This window comes from Python bivittatus, unplaced genomic scaffold (genome assembly GCF_059951505.1).
Source record: "Python bivittatus isolate LINGU-HERP-01145 unplaced genomic scaffold, Pbiv_v1 ctg000700_np1212, whole genome shotgun sequence".
NCBI classification, from domain to species: domain Eukaryota; kingdom Metazoa; phylum Chordata; class Lepidosauria; order Squamata; family Pythonidae; genus Python; species Python bivittatus.
The window spans coordinates 71809414-71834174 of record NW_028277098.1 but is presented as its reverse complement, the minus strand read 5'-3'; the positions used below and the strand labels follow the sequence as shown (position 1 = coordinate 71834174).

General features: G+C 38.2%; 1 protein-coding gene across 5 annotated transcripts in view; it reads right to left on the bottom strand.

The window, feature by feature from the left end:
* Positions 1-24761, bottom strand: part of LOC103063267 (receptor-type tyrosine-protein phosphatase V-like) — a 64665-nt gene that overhangs the window by 19903 nt on the left and 20001 nt on the right. For 4 of the 5 annotated variants that reach the window (XR_015798349.1, XM_007430038.4, XM_088153323.1 and 1 more), the window contains exons 10-24: positions 23319-23588; positions 19567-19836; positions 19007-19279; positions 16993-17265; positions 15135-15407; positions 13112-13384; positions 12286-12567; positions 11734-11868; positions 11427-11637; positions 9653-9720; positions 8593-8719; positions 7810-7857; positions 7109-7202; positions 5733-5823; positions 3218-3294 (exon numbers count right to left, since the gene is read on the bottom strand). Coding sequence is in view for 4 of the 5 variants with exons in the window: in XM_007430038.4 (XP_007430100.1) it covers positions 3218-3294; positions 5733-5823; positions 7109-7202; positions 7810-7857; positions 8593-8719; positions 9653-9720; positions 11427-11637; positions 11734-11868; positions 12286-12567; positions 13112-13384; positions 15135-15407; positions 16993-17265; positions 19007-19279; positions 19567-19836; positions 23319-23588 (2765 nt within the window). In the remaining variant the exon portion in view is untranslated. The remainder of the gene's footprint in view (positions 1-3217; positions 3295-5732; positions 5824-7108; positions 7203-7809; positions 7858-8592; positions 8720-9652; positions 9721-11426; positions 11638-11733; positions 11869-12285; positions 12568-13111; positions 13385-15134; positions 15408-16992; positions 17266-19006; positions 19280-19566; positions 19837-23318; positions 23589-24761) is intronic. The other variant, XM_088153324.1, reaches the window with a different exon arrangement.

The window sequence follows — 24761 nt, the reverse complement described above, 5'->3', positions numbered from 1 at the left end:
TTTGGAAGGCACTTGATCTGTCTTGACATAATTGTTCTCTCTAACAATGGAACTGATACCTTCTTTGGCAGTTTCACTCCTTACTCTGGGAGAGGTATTCTCAGTAGCTAACATCACATGTTTTCTATTTCCCAAGACCTTTAATAAACCCTTAAGACAGAGTAGGGGCTCTAGGGTGGCACTATCCACAGGCACTCTAGACCTTCTCAAGACCCCCCCAGTTGTTGTTCCTATGATAGTTCTAGTTTTGGGAGAGATAGTAAAGATATGGAGAGCATCTCCAAACATCTGGAGAACAGCAGGAGGGAGATTTTTTTCAGTGAGAATGCACAAGGCTGCAATCCTAGCCATAAGGGCCTCCCTGGTCACATTCATCTTTGCTAGAGGCCAAACAGCTGTTCCAACTCATCCCCACAGCACAGATAGCTCAGGCATGGCACAAATAATCTAGCCAAGTCTGTCAATTCATGGTAGATGTTAGTCTGAATAATGTCCCATTCTCAGCCAGAGTGATTGTGGCTAACATGGCTTCTACGAGACAACTATGGCCAAAGTCCAAAAATCCCAGAGATGCATGGAGATCTCAGTGAAAAGCTGTTAAGTGGTGGCTCCTGGAAGCTCTATCAAAGGGAATGGACAAATAACCTTCTCACCAAGTTCATCAGAAATGCCAGCATCAGAGTATGGGGATTGCTGTGCCTTTGTCAAGTTGCCCAAGGCAGTATAAACTTGCTGGAGACACATAGCATGCCTAGCTCTGATAAAATTCTCAACTCTCCTAAAGGGCCAGCAAATTCTCCTCCTAGCAGATATTAAGACATCAAGAGAGAGGGAAGCAGCAGATCAAGGCAGCTGATGAAGGAAGCAACAAAATCTCCATGTTGTACCAAAGAAAATGTATAATCTGTCATGCCACATCCAGGGAATTCAGAAGATAGTGATGAAATACCTCAGCATAAAGTTCTGAACACCTGTGCCACCTAGGAGGTATCTGCAGACTGTCCATATGCAGGAAGGTTCTGTGGAAAATAGTTTCTAGCAAGAAGTAGGTATATAGTTATCCTCTAGATGTATGATCCCACCTGCAGGGACAACCCTAGTATGTCCTACTGGTATGCTCTGGCACTGCTATAGGAAAACGGTACATTAGACTTACCATGAAGGTTCATCTTCTGTAGCAGAGACTGGACATCCAGCCCACCCATTTGCAGCTAACAGTACATAGTTTTCATCTCTCTTTCATATTCCTACTTTCTCAAGGGATAGGGGATCAAGCCATCCCCTCCTACAGAATCAGCATCAGATCTAATCTAAGTCCTGCCTTTGGAGCAAAGAGAAGTAAGATACCCACTACCAGAAGCTCTGTATCCACTGCGGAAAATGGTTAAGTCAAATGTACTGTTCCTCCTCCACTCCCAACAACACTCCCCACTGACCCATGGCTGTTTTCAAGGGAGGAAAAACCACCATGCCATTAACTCATCCCTGTGCAGTCCTAGGCCTCATTAATCCACTCGCTATGTGCCTTACATTAAACCTAAGATAATTCAACCACCATTCAAATAGAAATGCAATTGCATACAACTGATTCGTTAGTCTTTCATTCCTCTCCATCTAATCTTATCTCCGGTAATGATGGATAATTATTTGTCTAAAGTGTGGTGGCCAGGAATGGGAAATTGCATGGACAATAATAGGGCAAAACAAAAACAAGAACAAAAACCCAAAAACCATTATTTCTACCATGCCTTCCAACTGCCTGGAATGGTGAGGCACATGAATTGCCTGGGTGGACAGATAAGACCAAGGATTATTCTCATCTTGTAGTTTCTTTCCAGCAGCGTCTAGCCAGGTGCTTTAAGCCAGTGCAGAATGTAAAGGAGATACATTTTTACTTCTGCTAAGGAAATCTGATCCTACGTGAAAAAGGTAATGTGCAAGTTAAGCACAGTATTCTTACACAGGCATGCAAACATGACTGCTGTGCAAATAAATACACTGTCCATGTACAACTAGACAGGCATGTACATGCAAATATAAATTACTGCATGCACACACATAAATGTGGGGGCGGGGAGGGGGTAGCCTTTACCTGGATAGATCACCAGAGAGGCATGAGGATACATCCAAGCTTTTTAATATACAGCTGTAATTAGCAAGAAAAAGAAAAGAGAGAAGTAACATGTTTAGAGCAACAGGGCTGCTCCAGGAGCGCCCTTGCTGCATTAAATCCAAACACACCTATTCTTCTCCAGGATTAATTTCTAGGGGAAAAAAAACAATTTCTGCATGTTTGAAGCAAAAACTGCTTTTGCATGATTCTTATTGCCTGGGTGCTGTGATGTCATCCTCCCCTCCTCATCCCTCTCACCAGAGAAGCTTTACACTTTTAAGTTAAAAAAAAAAAAGACAAGAAAAACATAAGCATTCATTTGCTACTTTAAAGCTGCAGACAATCTCAAACATGAGAGAGTCTTTTCTGTTACAAAGCCAGTAGATGACATATCTGAGATCTTATTTAATCTTCAAACTGCTTTTACTTGGAGACAAATTCAAGAGAAAAACGTCTATTCCGGTAAGAATGTTTACATCTGGACCTGCCTTCTCAGCAAGTTATGAACAGATTATGTGGCACACAAAACTTTATCTTCCCTTTCTATCCTCCCTTTCTTTAATTTTGCCTTGGTGGGCTTGGTATTATCTTTCTACTTATTTCTCTGAAAAGAAACACTGGATCTTCTATAATTACATAAAGAATAAAGATATTTAACAACTGGGATGTAATTAGAAATTAGAAAAAAGAACTTGGTAATTTTGAACCACATAATAAGCATGCCCTCTAATTTTAGTTACAATCCCTTCTTTTAGTTATGCTTTATTTATTGCTATTTTTATAAATTACTGACATTATACTGACATATGCACCGCAGTTGTCTTAACGTACTATATATGATTTTGCCACCCAATATTGAGCATTTTTCAGCAATCCTACTGCTTGTCAGCCTCATCTCTCTCAATTTTCTTCTGTAAATATAATCTGCTCGGTTCTAATGCAACTACCAGTCTTATATCCAACTCTGTGGGGTGTTCCATCAGACTGCCAGCTCTGATAAATGGTTTCATTCATTTGTAAAATCTCACATGAAGTTCTCATTGCAGGGACACTAACATAATGCTCTTAATATCAAGTGTGGGGCCAAAATGTGCAGGAACTCACTGGCACAAAGTTGGCATTGATATAATCAGAATGAGGTTGTCCATCCAGCAGGGTCAGCTTCACTCGAGAATAATCATCTGTAATAAAAACAGAGTTAGGAATTGTTTTAGAAGAGCTACACAATATATAACATAGATAGCTGCAGTAATAGCAGGTAACATAGTTCCTTTCAGGTTTATATGCATGATTGTAAATCTACTGTATAAGAACCAACATAGTAACATTGTTAAAACACTGGACTAAAATCAGGAGTACCTGGGTTAAAAATCTGGAAGTACACATACATATATACATACATACGAGTTATATTCTTTCCTCCAGGAGCTTAAAGCAATATACAAAGCACTCTCTTCCAATATTTCCACAGCAACAACCCTGTGAGGTGGGTTGGCTAAGAGACAGTGACTGGCTCAAAGTCATCCAGGAAGCCTCCATGGCTGGACTTGAACCTGGGTGTTTTCAGTCCTAGTCCAACACCTTAACCATTGACTAATCTATTGTCTGCTGTATGATTATGTGCCTCTTTAAAAAAAAATCAGGTTTTCATTGAACAGCAGCATCAAAATACTACATGAAACCAGATCATGTTTAGCCTTAGTTAAAGGCTAAAGAAAAACCAAAATAAAGATGGGCTCTTGTGTCACAAAAGAAGTTGTGGTAACCCAAAATATATATGCCTATTTATCTGGAAGCACATTGGAGATTTCTCTGAAACAGGTATGTATATAATTGCAAGACAAAAAGTAAAGAAAATCTAGTAATGCAGGAAAAGAAAGTATGAGAAATTGTCTACAGAATAAGAACACAAAAACATAAGCAGTGCCCTGCTGGATTGGAGCCTTGGCCTATCTGGTCCAGCAGTCTGTTCTCAGAGTGGCCAACCAACTGCACGAGGAAACCCACTAGTCTCCCAGCAGACGGACATCAAGGCTAATAGCCATTGATCCCTATGACTTCCAAGAACTGGTCCAACCCTTTTTTGAAGCCAGTCAAGGTGGGAGCCAGCACCACATCTCATTATAGTGAATTCCGAAGTCCAATAATAATTTTAAAAGGTATTCCAATGTCAATTCCAAATAGACAAATTATTGAGGAAATTTATATGGGAAAATAGGCCACCAAGGTAAATCAAGATTAAAATCACCATCATCAAAAGATAGTCTTGATTTACCAGATTTTCAAAAATATCACTGGGCTTTCAATTTATTGGCCATATTTATGTGGAATAAAAATTTAGTAGACTATCAACCTTTGTGAAGTTTATTGGGAAATTATTCCTTATTTTACCTAAGATCTTGGTAATTACTTGGCTTGATACAATATTAAAAAGCACCTCTTACTTCCATGACTGAGTAGCAGCTAGACATGTATGGGCCCTTTGGGGTTGAAGTTTGGATTTTGATGTGGATACTCATAAATATTTAACTTCATGGAAGATTTCAACCTTAAAAATAGGTGGCAATATAGAAAGTATGGGTGGTTTTGGAATAGTTATTTTGAATCGATTACTCTGTAATGATTATTTCAAGGATTTTTCTCAACTTCAGATAGAGTTTCACTTTCCTAATTCACAGCAGTGGCAACATGTTTGTCCTGATAGCCCAACATCGACCAATGCTTTAGCTGTTTCAAAGATGTTTTCTCTTCTGATGGACTCTATTTCTGAAACCAAACCTACATATATTTGTATCAAAAATTAAAGACTATTTTCACACTTGAAACAACTGACATTTATAATATCATGGAATAAAGAATTAGAATGTTCAATAATGGAACACTAATGGTTGCAAGTTTTAAAAAGTGTTGAATTGCTCTCGTTGGATTTAAGATGGAAATTGATTAATGAAAAGATTATGTTTCAAGTTTAGTGGACAGCTCAAAGAATATTTGAAAGGATGGGTGTCAAATTTTCTCTGTTGGAGATGTACAACATTTCAGTGGTTATATGAGTTACTGTCTTTTTGGGGGGGAAACAATATTTTAATATATATAAGTAAATGTATGGGGAAAGGATGTTAATATTATGTTAAATGTTCCAAAAATCTGGAATTTGTTTTTGAAAAACTTTGGTTATATTAAGTATGGGAAACTGCTAAGAAAATTATTTTGAGAAAGTGGAAATGCATTATTATTATAGATATTAAAGATTGGATTCACATGTCTAATCTATCCATTTTAAAAAAGGCAATTTTTTCTACTAACCAAAAATGGATGCAATATATTTCCTTTTGGCAAAGAATATATGATATTGTACAATAGAGGTTTTTTTCTTTTTAATTTGAAATTTTCTTATATTATTTAACATTTAATGTGTAGGTGATATGCTCAGATTTTTCATAATCTTTTTTTAAATATTCCTTGTTTTGTGTGTTATGATGTTCTTTTGTTACCTTTGTTTAGAGTTTGTTTAGGTTTTTTATAGTTAGCTGGGTTTCTTTTTTATTTTTGTGTATTTTTAAAAACTTGTAATAAAATAAAAACAAATCTTAAAAGTATGATTCTGTCAGTGTCTTACATGGTAGAACATGAGGGTATCGATTCTTGATGGTATTGGCTGGAACTTCAGCTTCTGTCTTGGGCTGTTCCTTTCCAACTTCCTTCAGCTCCTGTAGGATGCAAAAATAAAATCCTTCTTAGTATAGTCACTGATTCTCAGGATCCTTCCCCCAGGTTGTTTTGAGCCAAACTTCAATCCGAAAAGAGCATCCTTCAGATATCTTCAATTACAACTCCCGTAAGCTAGCACAGCCAATATCCATGCTTCTTGGAGATAATGGGAACTATATTCCAAGAGATCTAAAGATGTGGAATGAGTTGAGAAAGGCAGTTACAGTATTAAGATATATTTGAAACAAATATTTCCAACAGTACTGAAGCTGATCAACTGTAAAGCTAAAGGATCAAATGCAAGAAGAAGCTGCATTCAAACTTTTCCACAACCTCTGCTAAATGTTTAAAAATGTATGTTCTAGAGCAGGAAAAGGAGTTTAAATTTAAGGACTCTCTGCTATTTGATATTGTATCAAAGAACATTTTCCTCACAATTTTTACCATCTACAGAGAAGTAATTTACTCATTTAGGACAAAACATGCTTGTGGTTTTTTTTTTTCTACTTGTTCCTGAAAGAATATTCTTGGTGAGCTGGTCTGTAAGAATTTAAGATTCCAGCAGAGACCAGCAAGTGTCCACCCTCCATAGTTCATATCTTGTAAACCTCAAACTGTCTGCTAAAATTATTTAAATAAGTTACTCTTCTGAAGTCAACAATACAATAACTGTATTACAGTCATTCATCCTTGTATACTGATTATAACAGAGAATATATTAATGGTTACGGGCTCCATGAAATACAGCTTCTTTTTGTGCTGCACTTAATAGATTGTGGCAGAGTCAGCAGTTACTGTACAGTCAAAGAAAGAACATTCCTTCTAGATTAAATTACCAGCTACGAGTAGCAAGAAGAAAGGAGACAGGGTACATAGATCAGTATGTGCAGTGGTGGAGAGTGCCATAAATTTTTCCTTATCTGGCTTGGCTGTGGTGGATCAGCCTTCTCCAACCTACTACCTTTAGATATGTTGGAACTTCAGTTCCTAGAATTCCTTGCTTGTAAGGCCAACAGGCCAACTGGAGAGGTATTATTTTAGCCCATGATCTGATGTAATAACCATCTTTTAATGGACTTTCTAAAAGCCAATAGGGAAGAGTATTTGGATAAAAGTTAGTCCAGAGGGCATCATATTGAAAAAGATGCAGTGGATAATGCAACTTGGTTTTTAATCTCTCCCCACCCTTCCTCCATTCTAACCTTATACAGTATAGAAAGAATAATGCTGTGGTCTGATTGTGGCCATAGTTAGCCAGGATGGAATTTTAACTAGAATCATTACCTCAAAATCCTGAAAGAACCCATTATTTGAGTTTGCTGTCCTTGTCTCATAATATTGTCTAAAACTTTGCAGAGGGATTGGACGATGGGTATTCCTGCAAGGAATTAAAAAATGCCCAGAGAGCAATGAAACAGGAGAAGTGCTAAGCAGACATCTTAGATGTCACAATGCTGACATAACCAACATAAACAACATGTTTCTTTTAGTTAAGTCCTAAGCTAGCAATATACACTATGTGTTTTGCAATACAAGCAAAATCAACTGGATTTTGTCGCAATGCCACAGGAATTTAGATCTCTGGATGCTCATAGGTTGTTTTTACTGGGAATTTATTACAGCTACAGACTCCAATATCCAGCTGTACTTTTTATGATACTATGTCTGCCATTATCTCAAAGCTTTGGCTATGCTAGAAAAAGAGTGGATAGGTATTTATCAATATTGATTGCTTATCTCTGTTTTAAGGATATGGCTTAAGAATCCTCTTGCAGGACAAGATCCTGAAAGAAAAGCAAATGTTGTTTCTAACTTCCTGAGGCTACGGAGATAACTTTCCATAGCAAATCAAACCTATGAGATGAGCTCTGAGAATGTCACAATTGTTCTTTCACAAAAACATTGGCGTATCCAGATCATTATCTACCCTACCACATGTAATATCCAGTTTGAGTGAGTAGAGAGATGAATATTGCTTCACCTACCTCAGGCTATAGATGGCCATTTCTTGAGGAATATTACCCTTTTCTACCCTGAAATCAAAACATGGACATTGCTATTTTTTTGGTGAGGAGGTATTTTTTTCCAAGTGTGTATTCCCTTTCCCTTTCCCTTCTTCCCTTCTTCCCTCCTTCCCTCCTTCCCTCCTTCCTTCCTTCCTTCCTTCCTTCCTTCCTTCCTTCCTTCCTTCCTTCCTTCCTTCCTTCCTGTGGGTTAGTCTCAAACTGTTAACTTTAAAGTATTTTAAATAAATAAATCTTCCCTTCCCTTCCCTTCCCTTCCCTTCCCTTCCCTTCCCTTCCCTTCCCTTCCCTTCCCTTCCCTTCCCTTCCCTTCCCTTCTTCTTTCTTTCTTTCTTTCTCTTTCTTTCTTTCTTTCTTTCTTTCTTTCTTTCTTTCTTTCTTTCTTTCTTTCTTTCTTTCTTTCTTTCTGTGAGTTAGTCTCAAACTGTTAACTTTAAAGTATTTTAAATAAATAAATGTACAGAACTAAATATTCCTGGTTCATTGTGTAGTTTTTTCTCTATTTTTCCAGTGATTGCCATATGCAACAATTCATGACTACATTTTGATAGGCACTCATTAAACAATTTTCCTTATTTTGTGATGCCATTCAACTAACTCATATATCTTGGACATAAATATGCACACTTAGATAGATATCAGATATCTAGAGAACCTAAGCTAGGACCACTTTTATACTAATTCCCTCACTCCCCATGCCCAGCTCCAAAGCAGACAATCCTGTAATTTATTTTATTTTTTTACCTTCTTGTTCTTAGATGTTTCCAATAAACCCATCCAGAAATTGCTGTGGCTGTCACAAGGAATCCCATAATGATTCCAGCCACAACTGGGGCAGACAGAGTTTCAGAATCTGCTGAAGCAGCTGCTGCTAGACACCAAAACAAGGAAAAATTCCATTTATATAAGGTACTTTTCTCTCCAGCCCAGAAAAAAAAAATACTGTCAAAGTAATTTGTAGTCCCTTCATGATTAGAAAGCATTAACAATTCAATACCCCAAGTCAAATGATTGGACATAAAAACAATTCCATACCCCAAAGTAGAACAGAACAGAGTATTCTGATATATTTTGATTTGGTGGGAAGACAGGATGCTGGAGAAAGTGCGGGAACTGGAAAGTGCGTACTGGGTACAGGACAGGTACAGAGACTAAGTGGTGGATTGTATGTGCACATGCACAGGTGTAGTCTGGAAATGCCATTGAGTGAACTGTATGGCCCACAGAGCCAAAAGATTTCCCAGCCATATCATACCCCCAGGGCCCATTCAGAAGAGATACGTACAACACCACTGAAGGAAGACAACCTGACCAAGCCCAAGTAAGAGCCCATGTTTGGGATTACATCAGGGCAGCAAAACATAGTTATTTCTCCACTCTTATCACATCTACAGATAGCCATCTAGCAGCCCTCCAACAAGGAGTAAGTGAATTCCTTGCTGGAAGGATGACCCACACGATCATCTAGACAGCTGCTATGAGGAATATTTTATGCATCTGGCAGATAGTCACTTGGATTCATTTGGACTCTGACTGGGCATGTCCTAATGAGATGATGGAAGCAAGCCTTGTTTGGTTAATGGCAGCTCCAATGTACATCCCTACTATATGGCTTACATGGTGATAAGATGGGAGCTTATATCTGGATAGACATGCACAGGATTGTGCAATTGGTAATTTAATGAGATCATTTAATATATTCCTTTGAACATCTGGAACAGGCAGGAGAAACCTTAATGAAATTAGATAGAAACTAGACATCTATTTAATCCAGAATATAAACAAACATAGAAACACACCTTACCTGAGAACACTGTGAAGGACACTTTTGGAGTCTGTTGGCTGTATCTGGTGAATGCAGCAATGCTGAACCTATAGGAACATTGAAATAAAACTTCTTTTTTTTTGCAATAATTTTATTAAAGTTTACAAGTACAAAGATAAAAGACTAATATAAACTAATAAAAATATAAAACGTAAAGAGAAGAGAAAGAAAAGTGCATTGAGAGAGAAAAGAGAAAAGAGAAAAGGAAAAAAAAAAGAAAAAGAAAAAGATATATAAAAGAATGACTCCCCCCTCCCTCCAGGCAAGTATAAACAACTTCAGTAACTTAACACCTTCTCTAATGTTTCAATAAAAAAAATAACTTCTCATATATCATCTCTTATCAATAAACAAATTGTAAAAACTCATCATTCAGTCCTATTCAACAAAAGTCCATTAAGAGCTACCAGAAATAATAACATTTTAACCTTAATCAAATAAATCGATTTTGTATTCCAACTTATCACTTTCTCTGAGGAATAAAGCAAAAGAAATCTCTCCTCATTTATAAACAAATATTTAAAGCCTTGTCATTCAGTCTTGATCAAACAGAAATTCCATTAATACCTACAGGAAACACACCATCTATATTTTAACCCTGGTCAAATAAATTCACTTTGTAGTTCTTCCATTTACTTTTGAAAAGCTTGATCTTTAATCCCTTCAAATAATATCCCACAAATTGATTTCTTATCATTTTCTCTTTGTCTCCTCTCAGGAACAGCTTCAGTAGTTTAACATGTCCCTTTTGTAAACCCAAGATAAAAAGGCCAATTGTAATCCTTAGTTCTCTCTGGTTCCCTCTAGTCAACCTTCAAAGTCCCCTCTTATCATATGTTTATTTTCCAATCAGCAAAACTTTCTCACAGGAGGATTTCTTACAGTTAATTTCAAAATCTTCATATATACTTTATAGAATTTTAAACAACCCACAGGAAATATTCTTTCAAGTCTATCTGGCCCCTTAACTTTTCAAAATCAACATTCTAGTCCCTCTTTTGCTGTTTTCCAAAAATTAATTTTTTTATTTTTAATCCTTAAACTGACATGAAACTTCTTTCATCCAGGATAGAAGGAAGTTCTTCTGGTGTAATGAAACTTGCCCTTCAGAAGGTTCTTAACATCCAAAAGATCAATAACAAGCAATTTCCTAAGGTAATCAAGAGAGGAAGTGGGCGAAGCCAGTGTTCTTCTGAAGGGGCCAAACTGCAGTTTAGGCAGGATGATTTTCCCCCAGCTCCCATAGCTCTCAAACCCACTGGAGATCGCTATTCTATAATCTCTTCCCAGGAAGCCTCTGCATGAAGCAAACTTATGAGTGATCCTAGTCCTCTCCTTAATCCGGAGAGGGGTTCCGAGGAGTTGATCTATTCACCAGCTCCTCTTTGTGCTGTGGCCATCAGCTCCGCTCTTGTGGAGCCATCTTCAGTCTGCCATTGCTTCCTCAGAAGAGGAACACTGAAATAAAACTTCTGATAGTTCTATTTACTGATCTACAAATTCAATAATTTGTTGCATTTATATCATCCCCCCTACTCCAAAGAGTTCAGCACTGGACATGCTTCTCTTGTACCCATTCTTTTACTCGCACAAAAATCCTAGGAGATGGATGGGACTAGTATGATAATTAAATACTTTCAGTAAGGAAATGCTAGGGACCAGTTGCAAACTCTCTCAAGGTTTCTAGGTGATGACCAATGAAGATCATATGGATATCTAGTGTTTTACAGCAGAGCTTTTCTTACGTTCTTACCTGTACTGTGTATTTGTTTTCAGCTTTCCATTGCAAGTTACTCGGGAGTGGCTGCATTCTTCTGCACCCACAGACACTGGCCAAGCCTTGGGGCTGGTGCTCTCATTGAGATGAAATGGGTTTGGCAGCAACACAGCCAAGTATGAGTCTTCCTGCCCATAATAGTGGTCGTACCACGTGCGGGAAATGATCTCTTGGGTAGGCCTCAGTACTGGAGAGATAGAAACAAGCACTGCTGCATTAAGCACATAGGTACATTAGAACATCTCTCTGACCAAGAAAAGCACATAGAGAGCTAGACACTTACAAGACTCATTGGTGGTGACAACAATTCCATAATACTCTATGAGACCATTTTCTTCACTGAACATATCAGGAGAAATTATGACTCTGGAACTGGCATCAAACTGTGGGAGGTCAATTCTCACAGGAGGTGGAAGAACTGCAGTGGAAAGTAAAAGATGTTGCATGGAACTGGTAGATGGCACTGCATTAAAATGCAGCACAATGTGTAAAGCTACAGATCTAGCCTTAGATTGTCAAATATATTAATAAAAGCTGAATGAGCACATTTCAAATGTTCAAACTATATAAGGTATACTATCTTAGCATAGTATTTCTTACAATGGCTTTGTAAAGTAACCTCCTTAATTGTAGAGAGAAACCCTGAAGAGGGAAAAAAGTGACTTATAGAAAGTCAACTAGCAAATTGATGTTTGCAGTGAAAACTGAATTTCTGTTGTATTCCCAGTGTAGCATTTCTTACTTTTTAGAGTTTAAGTTTTCAATCAATTGGATTGATAAACCACTGTCCAGAGGACACCTTTGGTACAATCAATGGGGAGATCAGAAACAATACCTTCCACAGATGTGTTGCATACTATTATCACAGCTGGGCCCTTTATGCCATTCATGCCAACAGCATTAACTTGGATTTGATAGGAGGTATTTGTAGTTAGCTCTATCAGAGTAACATTAGTTTGGGAAACAACCAAAGGAAGTAGAGATTGTTGGAGGACTCTCTTTGGAAATGTATTCACTGTCAGCTCATAGGATTTAATGTCATTCTCAATGATGGTCCAATTTAGAAACATACTAGTGGTGTCAGGTAGACACTGCAGGTCCTTCACATGACTGGGTTCTGGAGAGACAAGACACAACCAACTGAGAAAGTCCAAATTTATCTGTCTCTCTGACAGTTAATAAATATTTGCAATACAGGAAAAATGCTGCCTAATTCAGACTATTTTGTTCACAACAAAAGCTGTAGTGGAAACAGAAAAGGCACTGTTGATGCCTGATTCTGACACTTGGAATTTTGAACATATATAGGCTTGCTTCTTAAAACTCTTACACTGATCTATCTGGGCAAGAATCAGCTGTAAGAGATTCTGCAGTACTTGGACAATTTGGTGGGAGCTTCCTATATCTGGAAACAAAGCACAGAATGAGGAAAGTCTCTCTGGCATTCATGTGGATTTGAATTTTGTTGCTTAGCATACTGGACTTGACAATCTGACCTAAAGCCTTCGACAATACAATTTGACCTAACTTTTTCTTCTGCTTCCTGAGCCTCAACAAATTTTATGATGTCCTGGCAGCGATCAGGATAATCCAACAGAAAGGATAAGCCTGGGGATGAGGATGGAAACATGCATGTCCAGGAAAGATGAGCACATACCTACCTATAGGCACTACTATCGTTTCAGAACTGTTCTTGTACGGCCCAGCAACACAGGTGAGAGATACAGAATAATTTCTCCCTGGAACTAGTCCCTGAAAAATGTGCTGGACTTGCCACTGAGTCAAGGTGTGATGCTGTAGCATGGTGCTGTTTTCTGAATGCCACAGCTGCAGCTGGCAGCGCTCTGGTTTGCTGACTGGCTTTGCCCAGGTCACAGACAGTGCAGGATTTCCCTTCTCGGCCTTTACAGAGAGTTTCCTGGGAACAAATGGGTCTGGTGTGTAAAAATAAAGGAGGACAGAGTGAACAAGTTGATAGCCCTGATTTAACATTCTACAATGAAGTCCTGGACAACTAAAGATCTCTTTCTTGTCTCCAGCATAGATTGCTCTGGTTGTCTTGGTGAACAATCACCATTCTCTAATAAGGCCTAAAGCTCAGTTGGATCTAAATTATTTGCACCATCCCCAAGCCCCATATCTAGAACACTGCCCAAGAATACTTTGTCCATGAAAGACTGTTCAAAAATTATTCAGTCCAATGGGGTTTAAGGAAGAGATTTCTCTTCAACAAACAAAGGTTTCACCACCACCTTTATTAAGATATCAGATTTCTTTGCAAAAAAACATGCATGACCATCCTTAAGAACTCAGCCCTTGGCTTAATCAAATGAGAATTTCATGAAAACTGGTGGGACTTGCTGCTGTTTTACACAAGATTACATTCAGCAAAAATCTACTGCAGCTTTGATTAAATCTGCTTTTACAAATCTAAGGGTAGTTATACTTTAAGAACGTTATTCCTTTAAATCTGTTTTTGTACAAATGATTAGGGCTGTTCTTTCAAAAAGCTTCTTTCCCCAGCTTGTGCAGAAGGCAAAAAAAAAAAAAAAGGACTGCTCTCTTAATGAACAGCAGAGGCTCAGTGCTTGCACAAATTCTTCCAAATGATTTTTGATTCATTGATTGAAATCAATGCTATAAACTACTAGGGCTGAATTTAACTTCAGCCACTAATCAACTACCATTACAGCACTGATGGACAACTATTTTGGCCTTGAGGATCATACAGGTTGGCATGTTGAGAGTTAGGGGCTCATACACACTTCTATCATTCATACATTCACGTGTGTCTCTTTCATCTTACTCCTTCACCCTGATCTCTCCCAGCAGTTCTGAACAGAATTGCTAATTAAAAAAAGGGGGGGGGAAGGAAAAAACAAATTTCCCTCCTTTGTCCTAATCACTCACTACTAATTGCCAGTTTTCTGTGGGCCAGCTGATGAGCTTGTCAATAGGAAAAGAGGACAAAATTTAAAATCAGTGAAAATCTCCAAGAAGAGTTATGAAAAATAGGAGAAAGAGAAAGAGAAAGAGAAAGAGAAAGAGAAAAAGAAAGAGAAAGAGAAAGAGAAAGAGAAAGAGAAAAAGAAAGAGAAAGAGAAAGAGAAGGAAGGAAGGAAGGAAGGAAGGAAGGAAGGAAGGAAGGAAGGAAGGAAGGAAGGAAGGAAGGAAGGAAAAGACTTAAGAAAAATAGGATGAAGGAGTATTAGGTATGTTTGCTGCCTTGAATTATTTATACAAATAATAAAGACGGGATAAAAAATCTTAAAAAAAAAAGTTAGGACACTTCGATCTTATTAGGGTTTCCACTCCCCCATTCTTCAAAAGCACGTTAAAGCTGATTGTCTTCATTCTTCCACCTTCAAAATGGAGCAGAGCAGACGTGAGGGAGAAGGAGTTGCAGAGGAGGAGGGTAAAAGAATCTGAAAGGCAGGATGAAGCACCTGCCATTGTGGGACTGGATTGCTTGCAAACTCTATAGAGCCACAGTGCTTGGAGAGGAAAAACAGCCCTGCTTTGCTAAAATTTAACATATTCCACAGCAAAGCCAGTAATAAATTGACTGAGCTTCAGATACAACTGACACTGGGAGGTTCAGGAGCTTTGAAGCTGATTTTGAATTGGCTTAAAGTCCCTATCTGGAAATGTCCATATGTGGACAATGAAGAAAGTCAGACTCACATGTCCAGTCACTGATGTTCCCTGTTGATATCCGATACGGCCCTGCTATGGAAGCAACTTCCAGCAAGTATTTACTTCCTGGGATGAGGCTTCCAAAGGTGAAATTAGTAATGTCCTTTTCTACAGATACCTTGGCTACTACAGTGCCCAATGCAGCATTATAGAGTGTTAGTACATAGCCACTTTGATCTCCTGCAGGAGGTTCCCAGGTAGCACTCAGCTTGTCAGTGTGCCCTTTGTTTGACAGAAGCACCGTGCGAGGAGGTAGAGGACCTAAGCAGAAGACAACAGCAAAAGAGAAAATGGAAGTTATGTGTATCAATAGGAAATATGAATTTAACAAACAAATCTGTATGAATTTGTCTCTTTTGCATAATGGATATTGCCAGCAAAGAATTACGAAGGCCACTTAAGTGTCAGATCTTTCTCCTATTATATTGTCAGCAGCAGTTCAGGTCTCAGATGTAGTTTCAGACACAGTATTTTCTGGACAACTCAAATGCATTTGCTAGTGAACTAATAGGAAATGGATTCTAAACACCTGGTCAATTCCTAGAGACAGTGATTAATTATTGATTCTACTGTAAAGTTCTATTATTATTGATATACTGTAATCGATTTAAATATTCAAATATTTGCCTTTTTAAATATTCAAATATTTGCCTTTTTTATTTAAAAAAGTTTAAAAAAAAAATAGATTTGAGTACGCTTTGGCAACATTGCAGGTCAGCCATTATCTGAAGTAGTTGTGTCTCCTCCGGCCTTGTTTCGGGATGTAGCAATAGCTGATCATATGCCTTATTACCAGAAGAACAGGATCAGATGGTTGCTAGTTGAAGCTAAGCAATATTTTGAAGCTTGATTTCTAAATTGACCAAGAATTTGGGGAGCAATTTTCTGTGTTAAAATTGCCAGTGGGGTTATTAATTCTTGGATATATTTGGCCTCCTTGATTCTAATATTTACTGATACAAACAGTTTCCTATGAAACTATGCAGGCTATGGAGTTCAATATTATTCCTGATTTGATGTCAGTGAGGGAAGTGTCATCCATTTCAAGTGAGGTTCAGGACCGCTATTCCTCCTAGCTTCAGACTGACAGCATGCTGGCTCAGAGTAAGTTGCTTAGAATGAAACTGCAGATAAAACTTGTTTATTAAATTAACAGGTTCTTGTCCATATGGACAAGTTTTGGTCCATATTTAAATCAGTTTCTGGGTCTTGTGTTCATTCTGGATCATAGGACCAAGAGTAGTAATGGACTTTATCATTTCCCAAATTACAAGAGCAGGAGCCCAATGGTGTTAGTTTCTTTTATTCATGACAATAGTACTCTGTTTGGAATAGATGTCGAGGATGTGGTGTGATGAATCTGGTTTAACTGTTTCTTTTCTGAGGAAGGAATTTTCTTACACGATTTATCTAATAACCCATTATGGTGGAGAAAGAGATGTGTCTTCAGGAGGGCGCCTATTGTAGTGAAAACTTAGACTGGGGATTCTGAAAAGACCAGCTTTAGAAGAAAAATATATGGTTGAGTATTTCTAAAGAGTATAGAGATTATTAAATGCTCAGGAATGAACAAAGAGAAAACAAGTTATCCTAATGAGGACAATGGTAACCCAGGTTGTGGCTATTTGTCTAACTAACTTATCTATTTTATCTTGTAAGTTCATTTTATTTTCACTTAAGAGTATAAATCATTTTGGGCAAACCCTATCCCCACTGTCTAAATCATTGCAGTACTCAACAGAAGCCACATATGTCCAAGAGAAGAAGCCAGTCATTATAGCTAGTAGCAGTATTTTAGAACCATATGCGGCAGTAATAGATGGGCAGGATCTCATCATTTACTCACTTGTCCAAGCACTGAAATTCCCTGCTGAAATCCTGTAGGGTCCAGCCTTTGAGAGAATCTCAAGTAAGTAATTGATTCCAGGTGTCAGATCTGAGAAGGTAAAATTAGTGGCATCGCTCCCTAGATATGCTTGTGTTGCTAATGTGCTAGATCCTGTGTGGTATAGGTTCAGTTCATAGCCATCCAGTCTACCAGAGGCTGGTGCCCAAGCCGCATGCAGCCTGTTTGGGTGTCCTTCATTCCAGATTTGCACAGAGGCAGCTGGCAGGGGAGCTGTGAAATAATTAAGAATTTATTTGATAAAGTGAGTAACAGTAATTGATATAAATGGCAGTATATGGTAGCTGCAGGGTATGGGAAGAGGGTAACTATACAATGGGTTCTATATGCTATATAGTAGTAATATTATATATATTTATTAAATAAAATAAAAATATTTCTTAAATGTATAAGTCATGCTTCATATAAAACAGAGCAGCTTACAAAATGAAATAAAAAGCACAAAATTATAAAGATTTAAACCAGCAGTCTAGAGCAATACCTAGCAATGAATAGCAAACATCATTAGCAATTTTATCCTGAGTAAGCAGGAGAGTCTTGGACAACTGGTAGAACTGCAGTGTCGAAAAGGATCGGCATATATTCTGCACATGATACTCAATTATCAGTAACAGAACAAATTAATAGAAGATATAAAGTCTGGTCAAAGTCAATGTCAGAAAGCTGATTTACACTGAATCAGACCATTGATCCTACCTACTCATTATTTTACTCTTAACAGCTCTCTAGCCTAACCTGAATCAGGCAGAATTAACCTTGAAAGCATTTCAATACACATTTATTAAGCTATAGCCATTCTTCTTATTGGAGTTCCTTTCCCTTTATCCCAAAGGGAATTAACCCTGCTTTTCTCAAACTGGTATCTTCCAGATTTGCTAAACTTCAATACTTATATTTACCAGCCATGCTGACTGAACGTTATGGGAGCTGAAGTCTGATACAACTGAAAGGCATCAAACTGAGAAGGTGAAATTAACCTAATGACTGAAAATGATAAGAACCTCATGTAGTTACCATTCTACATGGAATAGATCATCATCATACTTTCATCATTTCTGCACCCATTTTGAAACTTTTGGTCAAATTCACTGCAAACAGCTGAAAATGTGCTGGATACATCAATATGCTAATATGTAAGCTTGCCTATCTTGGTTTCTGAGAGAATGCATGTGAGAATTTGATATATACCAATGTTCATAGATTTTTGCATCTATGGGAGCAAACATATCTACAGATTATTACTTCCTGTTGCTGAGACCTACATTTCCTTTCCTCTAATTGGAAAAAAAGAATGATCTTAAGAATAGGACTGTTCAAAGAAATATCTAGGGGTAACAATACAGCCACAAGTCTAAGATCTAGACCAATGCTTCCCAAACCTGGGAAAATTACCCAAAATTGTGTAGAAGTGGTTTTTCTTTTGGTAATGACACACAAACCCATTCACAACAGGGACATTTAAAGTGACTTAAAGACTGCCACATGTACTAAAATATATTCCAAAATCTCCCAAGTATTCCTATTAAGACAAAAATTGATGAAATTACCAATGGCAATTTGTTGAAATGACATAAAGATCATTTAATGATATTGTTTTTATAATACTGGTAGTCCTTGAATTATGACCATTCATTCAGCGACCATTTGAAGTTATGACGGTGCTGAAGGAAGGGACTTATGACCGGTCCTCGAAGTTCCGGCTGTTGCAGCACCCCTGTGGTCATGTGAACAAAATTTGGGCACTTGGCAACCAGCTTGCACGTATGACTGGTTGCAATGTCCTATAGTCATATGATCGCCATTTGAAACCATCCCTGCCAGCTTCCCACAAGCAAAGTCAATGGGCCCTCCTTCCCCCCGTTCGCTTGCTCACACACACCATGCCCGCCTTCCCCCAAGTTTTGGGTAATGAAAAAAAAATTTGGGAAGCACTGATCTAGACTGTCAGACTCACATGTCCATTCAGCAGCAATGGTGGAAGAGGCCTCAGAATGGCCTTTCACTGAAATAACCTGCACAGCAAAATGGCTTCCAGCTGGCAAACCTGTCCAGAGGAAATTCTGGACACCTGGGCCAATGACACGAACTCTCTTCATGCCTGGAGGATCCAGGCTATACAGGATCATCCGATAGTGGTCCCGTCCTCCTGGGGGCTCAACCCAAGCTGTGTATAGCACAGATGAATTGTCCATATTTTTCAGAGTCAGGTTCATAGGAGCAGCAGGTGCTGCAGTCAGAAAGAAGGTTCAGTCAGAAACCCTTTTCATGCCACAGTAACACACATGGTGAAACTTAATTAATTAAATTAATCATTATCTTCTACTGCTAACAAGACTAAGCTGAAGAATAGGCCAGTCTATGCAACCTAGGGTCCATCAACATGAGAAACATAGTCTAAACAAATCTTTTTGCATCAAAATCATTCACTGTACCATATAACATATTCATAGATCTGTTATCCAAGATATGCCATTCTTGTTCTCACTTAATAATCCACCCCAGTGTGACACTTACCTGTACAAGCTGAGCTGTTCCGAGAAGCAGAGCTGTACGGTCCAGCCAGTGACCACACTGCAATCAGGTAGCAGGTACCAGGGGTTAGCCCTACAATTGTGATATTGGTGCTGGTTTTCTCCACAAACATGTGACTTCTAGTATCTGTAGATCCCTCTTTAGATACGGAAACCATATAACCATCTCTCTGCCCAGCTGGGGCCTTCCATTGCACAGATAACACTGAAGAACTGTGACTGATCACTTTCAGAGACAGTGGCAACAAGGGTACTAGAAGAAGTAGCACAGGTGGTGTCGGAAAATGTTTGCTGTACAACAAACTGTTATTTAGACAAGTGCAAAGATTCATTGGTTTTTACTGTCCCATTAGGATAGATAATTAAGATATATTTATAGTGTAAGATAAGAGGAAGTCAGTATTAAAGATAATAATGAATACAATATGGAATGTGAACATTAACACCAGAATAGGTAAGAGTCTCATTTATTGACTTAGTTATTGGAACTTATTGGAACTAAAGACCAATTCCTCTTCCAGTATTGTCTCTTGCAGTGGCTCTGGGTCATTATGTAATGTTATTATACAATATAATTTCACAAGTAATGCTAAAATATTGGGGGGGGGGAGAGTAAGTCATAGCCCATAAACCACAGATAGCAGTAACCAGAGATAGCACAGATTCAGCTCCTAGATCATAAGGACACAGAGTATATAGGGCAATGAATACCAACAACTGCTTGTTCAACGTTTACCCTTCCTGGCTGATTAAACTGGTTGGGTGGGGCTTGCTCTGTGAGTATGGGATATATTTCTGTCTACTTAAAGGAGAAGGTTATAGGACGTGCACTGAATAAATCCTCCCATGATCCAGAACACCTTTCTAATTATAAACCAGCCTCAAATATTTCATTGTTGAGTAAGGTGATCAAGAAAGTGGTGGCCCTGAAGTTCCAGATGTACTGCATGAGACATTATCTGGACACATTTCAATCAGGTTTTCATTCATTCTATGCTTGAATAGATGCTTTGGTTGTCTCAGTAGTTGATCTACACAGAAAACTAGATGGAGGAATGTGACTTAATTCTGCCAAACCTCACAGTGGCTTTCAGTACCATCAATCAGGGTTGCTTTCTTGAATGCCCAGTGGATTGGGCTTTGGGAACACTGCTGGGATGTGTCCAGAAGATGGTAGTGAGGAACTGTGATGGAATGCTTCGATGAAGGCCACGCTCGGGGAGATAAGCATTGCCTTAGCCCCCAGCACGAGCGTGGGAAGGTTAAGAAGATGAGACTGGCACCACCCTAAGGAATTCACGGGGTTTTGCTTGCTGGCTTGAGGAGTTTAGATTCAGTCTGGCAGGATTCTGTCTGTGGTTGGAAGCTAATAAAAGCTATCGAACTAGACCTGTACTGTCTCTTGGAGTTCTTTGGGATGAACCTGACAGGAACCGTTGTTTAACACCTAGGTTATTGACCAGTAATGTTGAAAGTGGTTCTATCTTGCTCCCGACGCTGTTGAACATCTACATGACATCACTGAGAGAAGCTGTTTGTGGAATGGGTGTCATTAGAATGCTGATGATATCCGGCTCTATTGCTCCCTACCATGTAACACTAGGAAGAAATCAGTATCCTTGAATGTTGCCTCATCTTGATAATGAGCTTGATGAAGAACAAGGTGAAAAAGGAGATGTTACTGATAAGGAGACAATTGGGTTTGGGAATTGAGGTGAAGACTGTTTTGGATGGGGGTGCACTCTCCCTAGAAAGAACAGATTTACATTTTGGGAAAGCCCCAAGTGTCACTGGTTTTGTAAGTGGCAGCATGTTTGTATAACTACAAACTAGTGATGTTTTTTGAGCCAGTCAAATCTGATAGTGGTTATCTATGCCTTGATTACTTCAATGCATGACTACATGGGGCTATTCTTGGGAAATATATATATATATATATATATATTTAATTATTGGGCTAGACTCCTCGAACAAATGGATTCCCAACTTGTTAAGCAGCGCCTCCTGGAACAAATGAATTTCTCCACTCCTTCTTGCACCAGTTGGTTTACATTTTTATCCATTTATACCTTTGTTTTTTCCACAGAATTCTTTCTGAATAGTCTATTATTTAAAAACAGGGTTCTGGATGTTTTTGCCCAAAGAAATTTGTTTAAATTATCACAAAATAAAATTGCCCCTTAGCATGCACTTAACAAAACCAAAATCAAATGCAAACATTATCTGAGGTGTGTTAGAGTGCCATCCCTCCAAGAAGCACTTATCGTTCCAGCAAATGGCATCAGCAACTAGAGACGGCCAATTTCACAATATCCCATATAATATGCGATTCTGCCCTTGTTCCAAGGAAAGTACTGTATAGATACCCATTATTTATTGTACTGCCCTATTTCTGCTTCAGCATGTGGAAAATTTCTGGAGCCCTTTTTGATAAAAAAAACATTTTGGCCTGATTTATTTAAATTTGAATATCTGATGAATTTAGACAAGGAGACACTGCTATGGAAATTAGCAAGCTTTGCACAGGCTGCTGCTAAGCAGAGAGAATATTTTATCAAATGTTCCTAGTGTGTTCTAATATTTTATTGGTTGTAATAATACAATTTTAATGTTTTTATTGATTTTTGTATATTTTAATGTATTTTATTAATGTATGGCCACTTTTGTACAGGTTTTACCTTATTTGTTATGACCCATGGTCAAAACAATAAATAAACAAATTGACATTGATTTTCTTGAAAAATATCTGGAAATTGCAATTGGTGCAAAATGTGTCAGTGCAAGGTAATAAGTGCAAAGTACAGAGATCACACGATGCCTGTGCTGAAAAATCTGTACTGACTGCCAGTTGCTTATTGATTATAATTGAAGAAATTGGTTTTGACCTTTAAAAGCCTAAAAGGCTCAGGGCCTATCTATTATGAATCTGCCAGGTTACTTAGATCAGCAAGGCCATCTGAAGATACTGCCAGAAGTCTGAGTATCTGGTACATGGGAAAAAAGCCTTCTACTGTGAGGTTCCCATGCTATAGAATGGTCTTCCCAAGAGAAGACCATTTTGTTCCTCACCCACTATTTAGGAAAACAGCAAAAATGTGTATTGTCAAGCTTTGAATTGTTAATTATTTTAATGATATTGTTTTAAAATTTTATCTTAATTGTTCTGATTTTATTGTCTTTGCTTTATATTTTGTTGTACACTGCTCTGAGTGCTTATATAAGCAGGAAGGGAGGGTGTAAATTTGATAATAAACAAATAACATGGCATTATAATATAGCATTCTAAAAAATCCTACAAAAAGTAAATAGCGGGTTGACCACAATGCAAAGAACAGAAATCTCCAAAGGTTTAAGGATAAGTATCAAAAAGTGATATTGGTGCCCATCTAGTTTAATCCCCTACTTAATGCAGGATCTGTAAATTAGGGAGTAATTATTGAACATCCCTAACAGATGGCCATCCAGCCTTCTCTAAAATAGTTCATGACATGGTATAGTACGGGTGCAAGTTCAAAAGGCAAGGGAGAGAAAGCATGGAACCAATGATCATGTAGTTCTTAATATCTCACTCATAACTCACCAATATGTGGTACTGACAAGAAACATTAGCCACTGTGGCTCTTTCTGTACAAACCAGCAATGGGAGGTAGATCCCTCTGGAAAATTTGCAGTCCCAAGCTATCTCAGGCAGAATAAACAGAATGGAGAAAAGGCAGAAAGAGTCCTACGTTGTACCTGTATAGCCAATGGCTGTTTGTGAAGAAACGTAGTGAGGTCCAGCTCTGGAGACAATCTCAACACGATACCGAGTTCCTGGCACCAGGTTATCCAAAGTCACCTGTGTAGTTCCATGTGGTACAGACACATTCTGGATAATGGACAAGGATTCTTCTGAATAGAGCTGTACCCAATATCCTCGTCCTCTTCCTGATTCCATCCAGCTCACAATCAGTTGCTGGGGGTTCTGGCTGCATTTCACACTCACATTTGCCAGAGATAGAGGATCTATAGCGGTAAAAAAGGTCAGCACATCCCAGTGAGACTTTAGAAAAAGGCAGGCATGATGAATTAACCTCACAACAGCTGATTTACAGAAGAATTTAGCATCAGTGGAACTTTGGTATTCACCAGCACTGTGACATCTTGGATTCGTTCCTCTTTTCAAGGTTTTGCAAAGCTGGATATACTCTAGCAGAATTGCAAAATATTAATTAAATATAATCTTAATGCTATCACATATGAACATGAAAAGATACCTGTCATAAGTTAGTGAGACAGATGACAGTAGAGCAGAGGTGAGCTAACTAGATTACAATTCCTAGTACTCGTCATTATTACTCTGCTTCTGTGGTCACCATGAGTTCTGCAAGGACAACCGGAAGGCCGCAGGCTTCCCAGTTCTACAGCATTCAATCCAATTTTAATTACACTTCCAAAATCAACATGAAACATGCAGTTGGCAACCTGGTAGCAAATACATATATGGCCCTTATAAAGATTCCAGGGATATTACAAAATTAATGTTAGATTAGTTGTCCACCATCCCCAGCAACTAACGTATTGGCTGGGTCTCATAGGGGCTGTAGCTCCAAACACCAGTATGGGAAATGAAGTCCAAAATATCACAAGCATAAAGCATGATGATGGTCAGAATAGCAGGATATAAAACCTGTGTATAATTTTAAAAAATCTAGAAAAAATCAAGTATCATATATTTCATTTATTTATTAGCTTTACATTGTACTCTTAGATAAAGATGCCTTCCAAGACTTGTTACAAAGAAAACAAAATTAAAATGACCAACCAATCAATCACTGCAATTGATTGATTATGTGCCATCAACTTGGTGTCAACTCTTAGTGACCAGGCAGCTAGACCTCCAATATGATCTATGTCCAACCTGGACCTTCAGGTCTCCCAACAGTGGACTCGTAACCACTGTAACTGAGTCCATCCACCCTGCTGTTGTTCATCCTTTTCTTCTCTTTCCTTTTACATTTCCTAGCATTATAAACTTTTGAAGGGAGTTGGATTTTTGGATAATGTATCCAAAATATGATAATTTGAGCCTGGTCATTTGTGCCTCAAGTGAGAACACTGGATTGATTTGTTTTAGGATCCTTTTTTTCCCTTGGCTATCCATGGTATTCTCAAGAGTATTCTCCAATATCAAAGTTC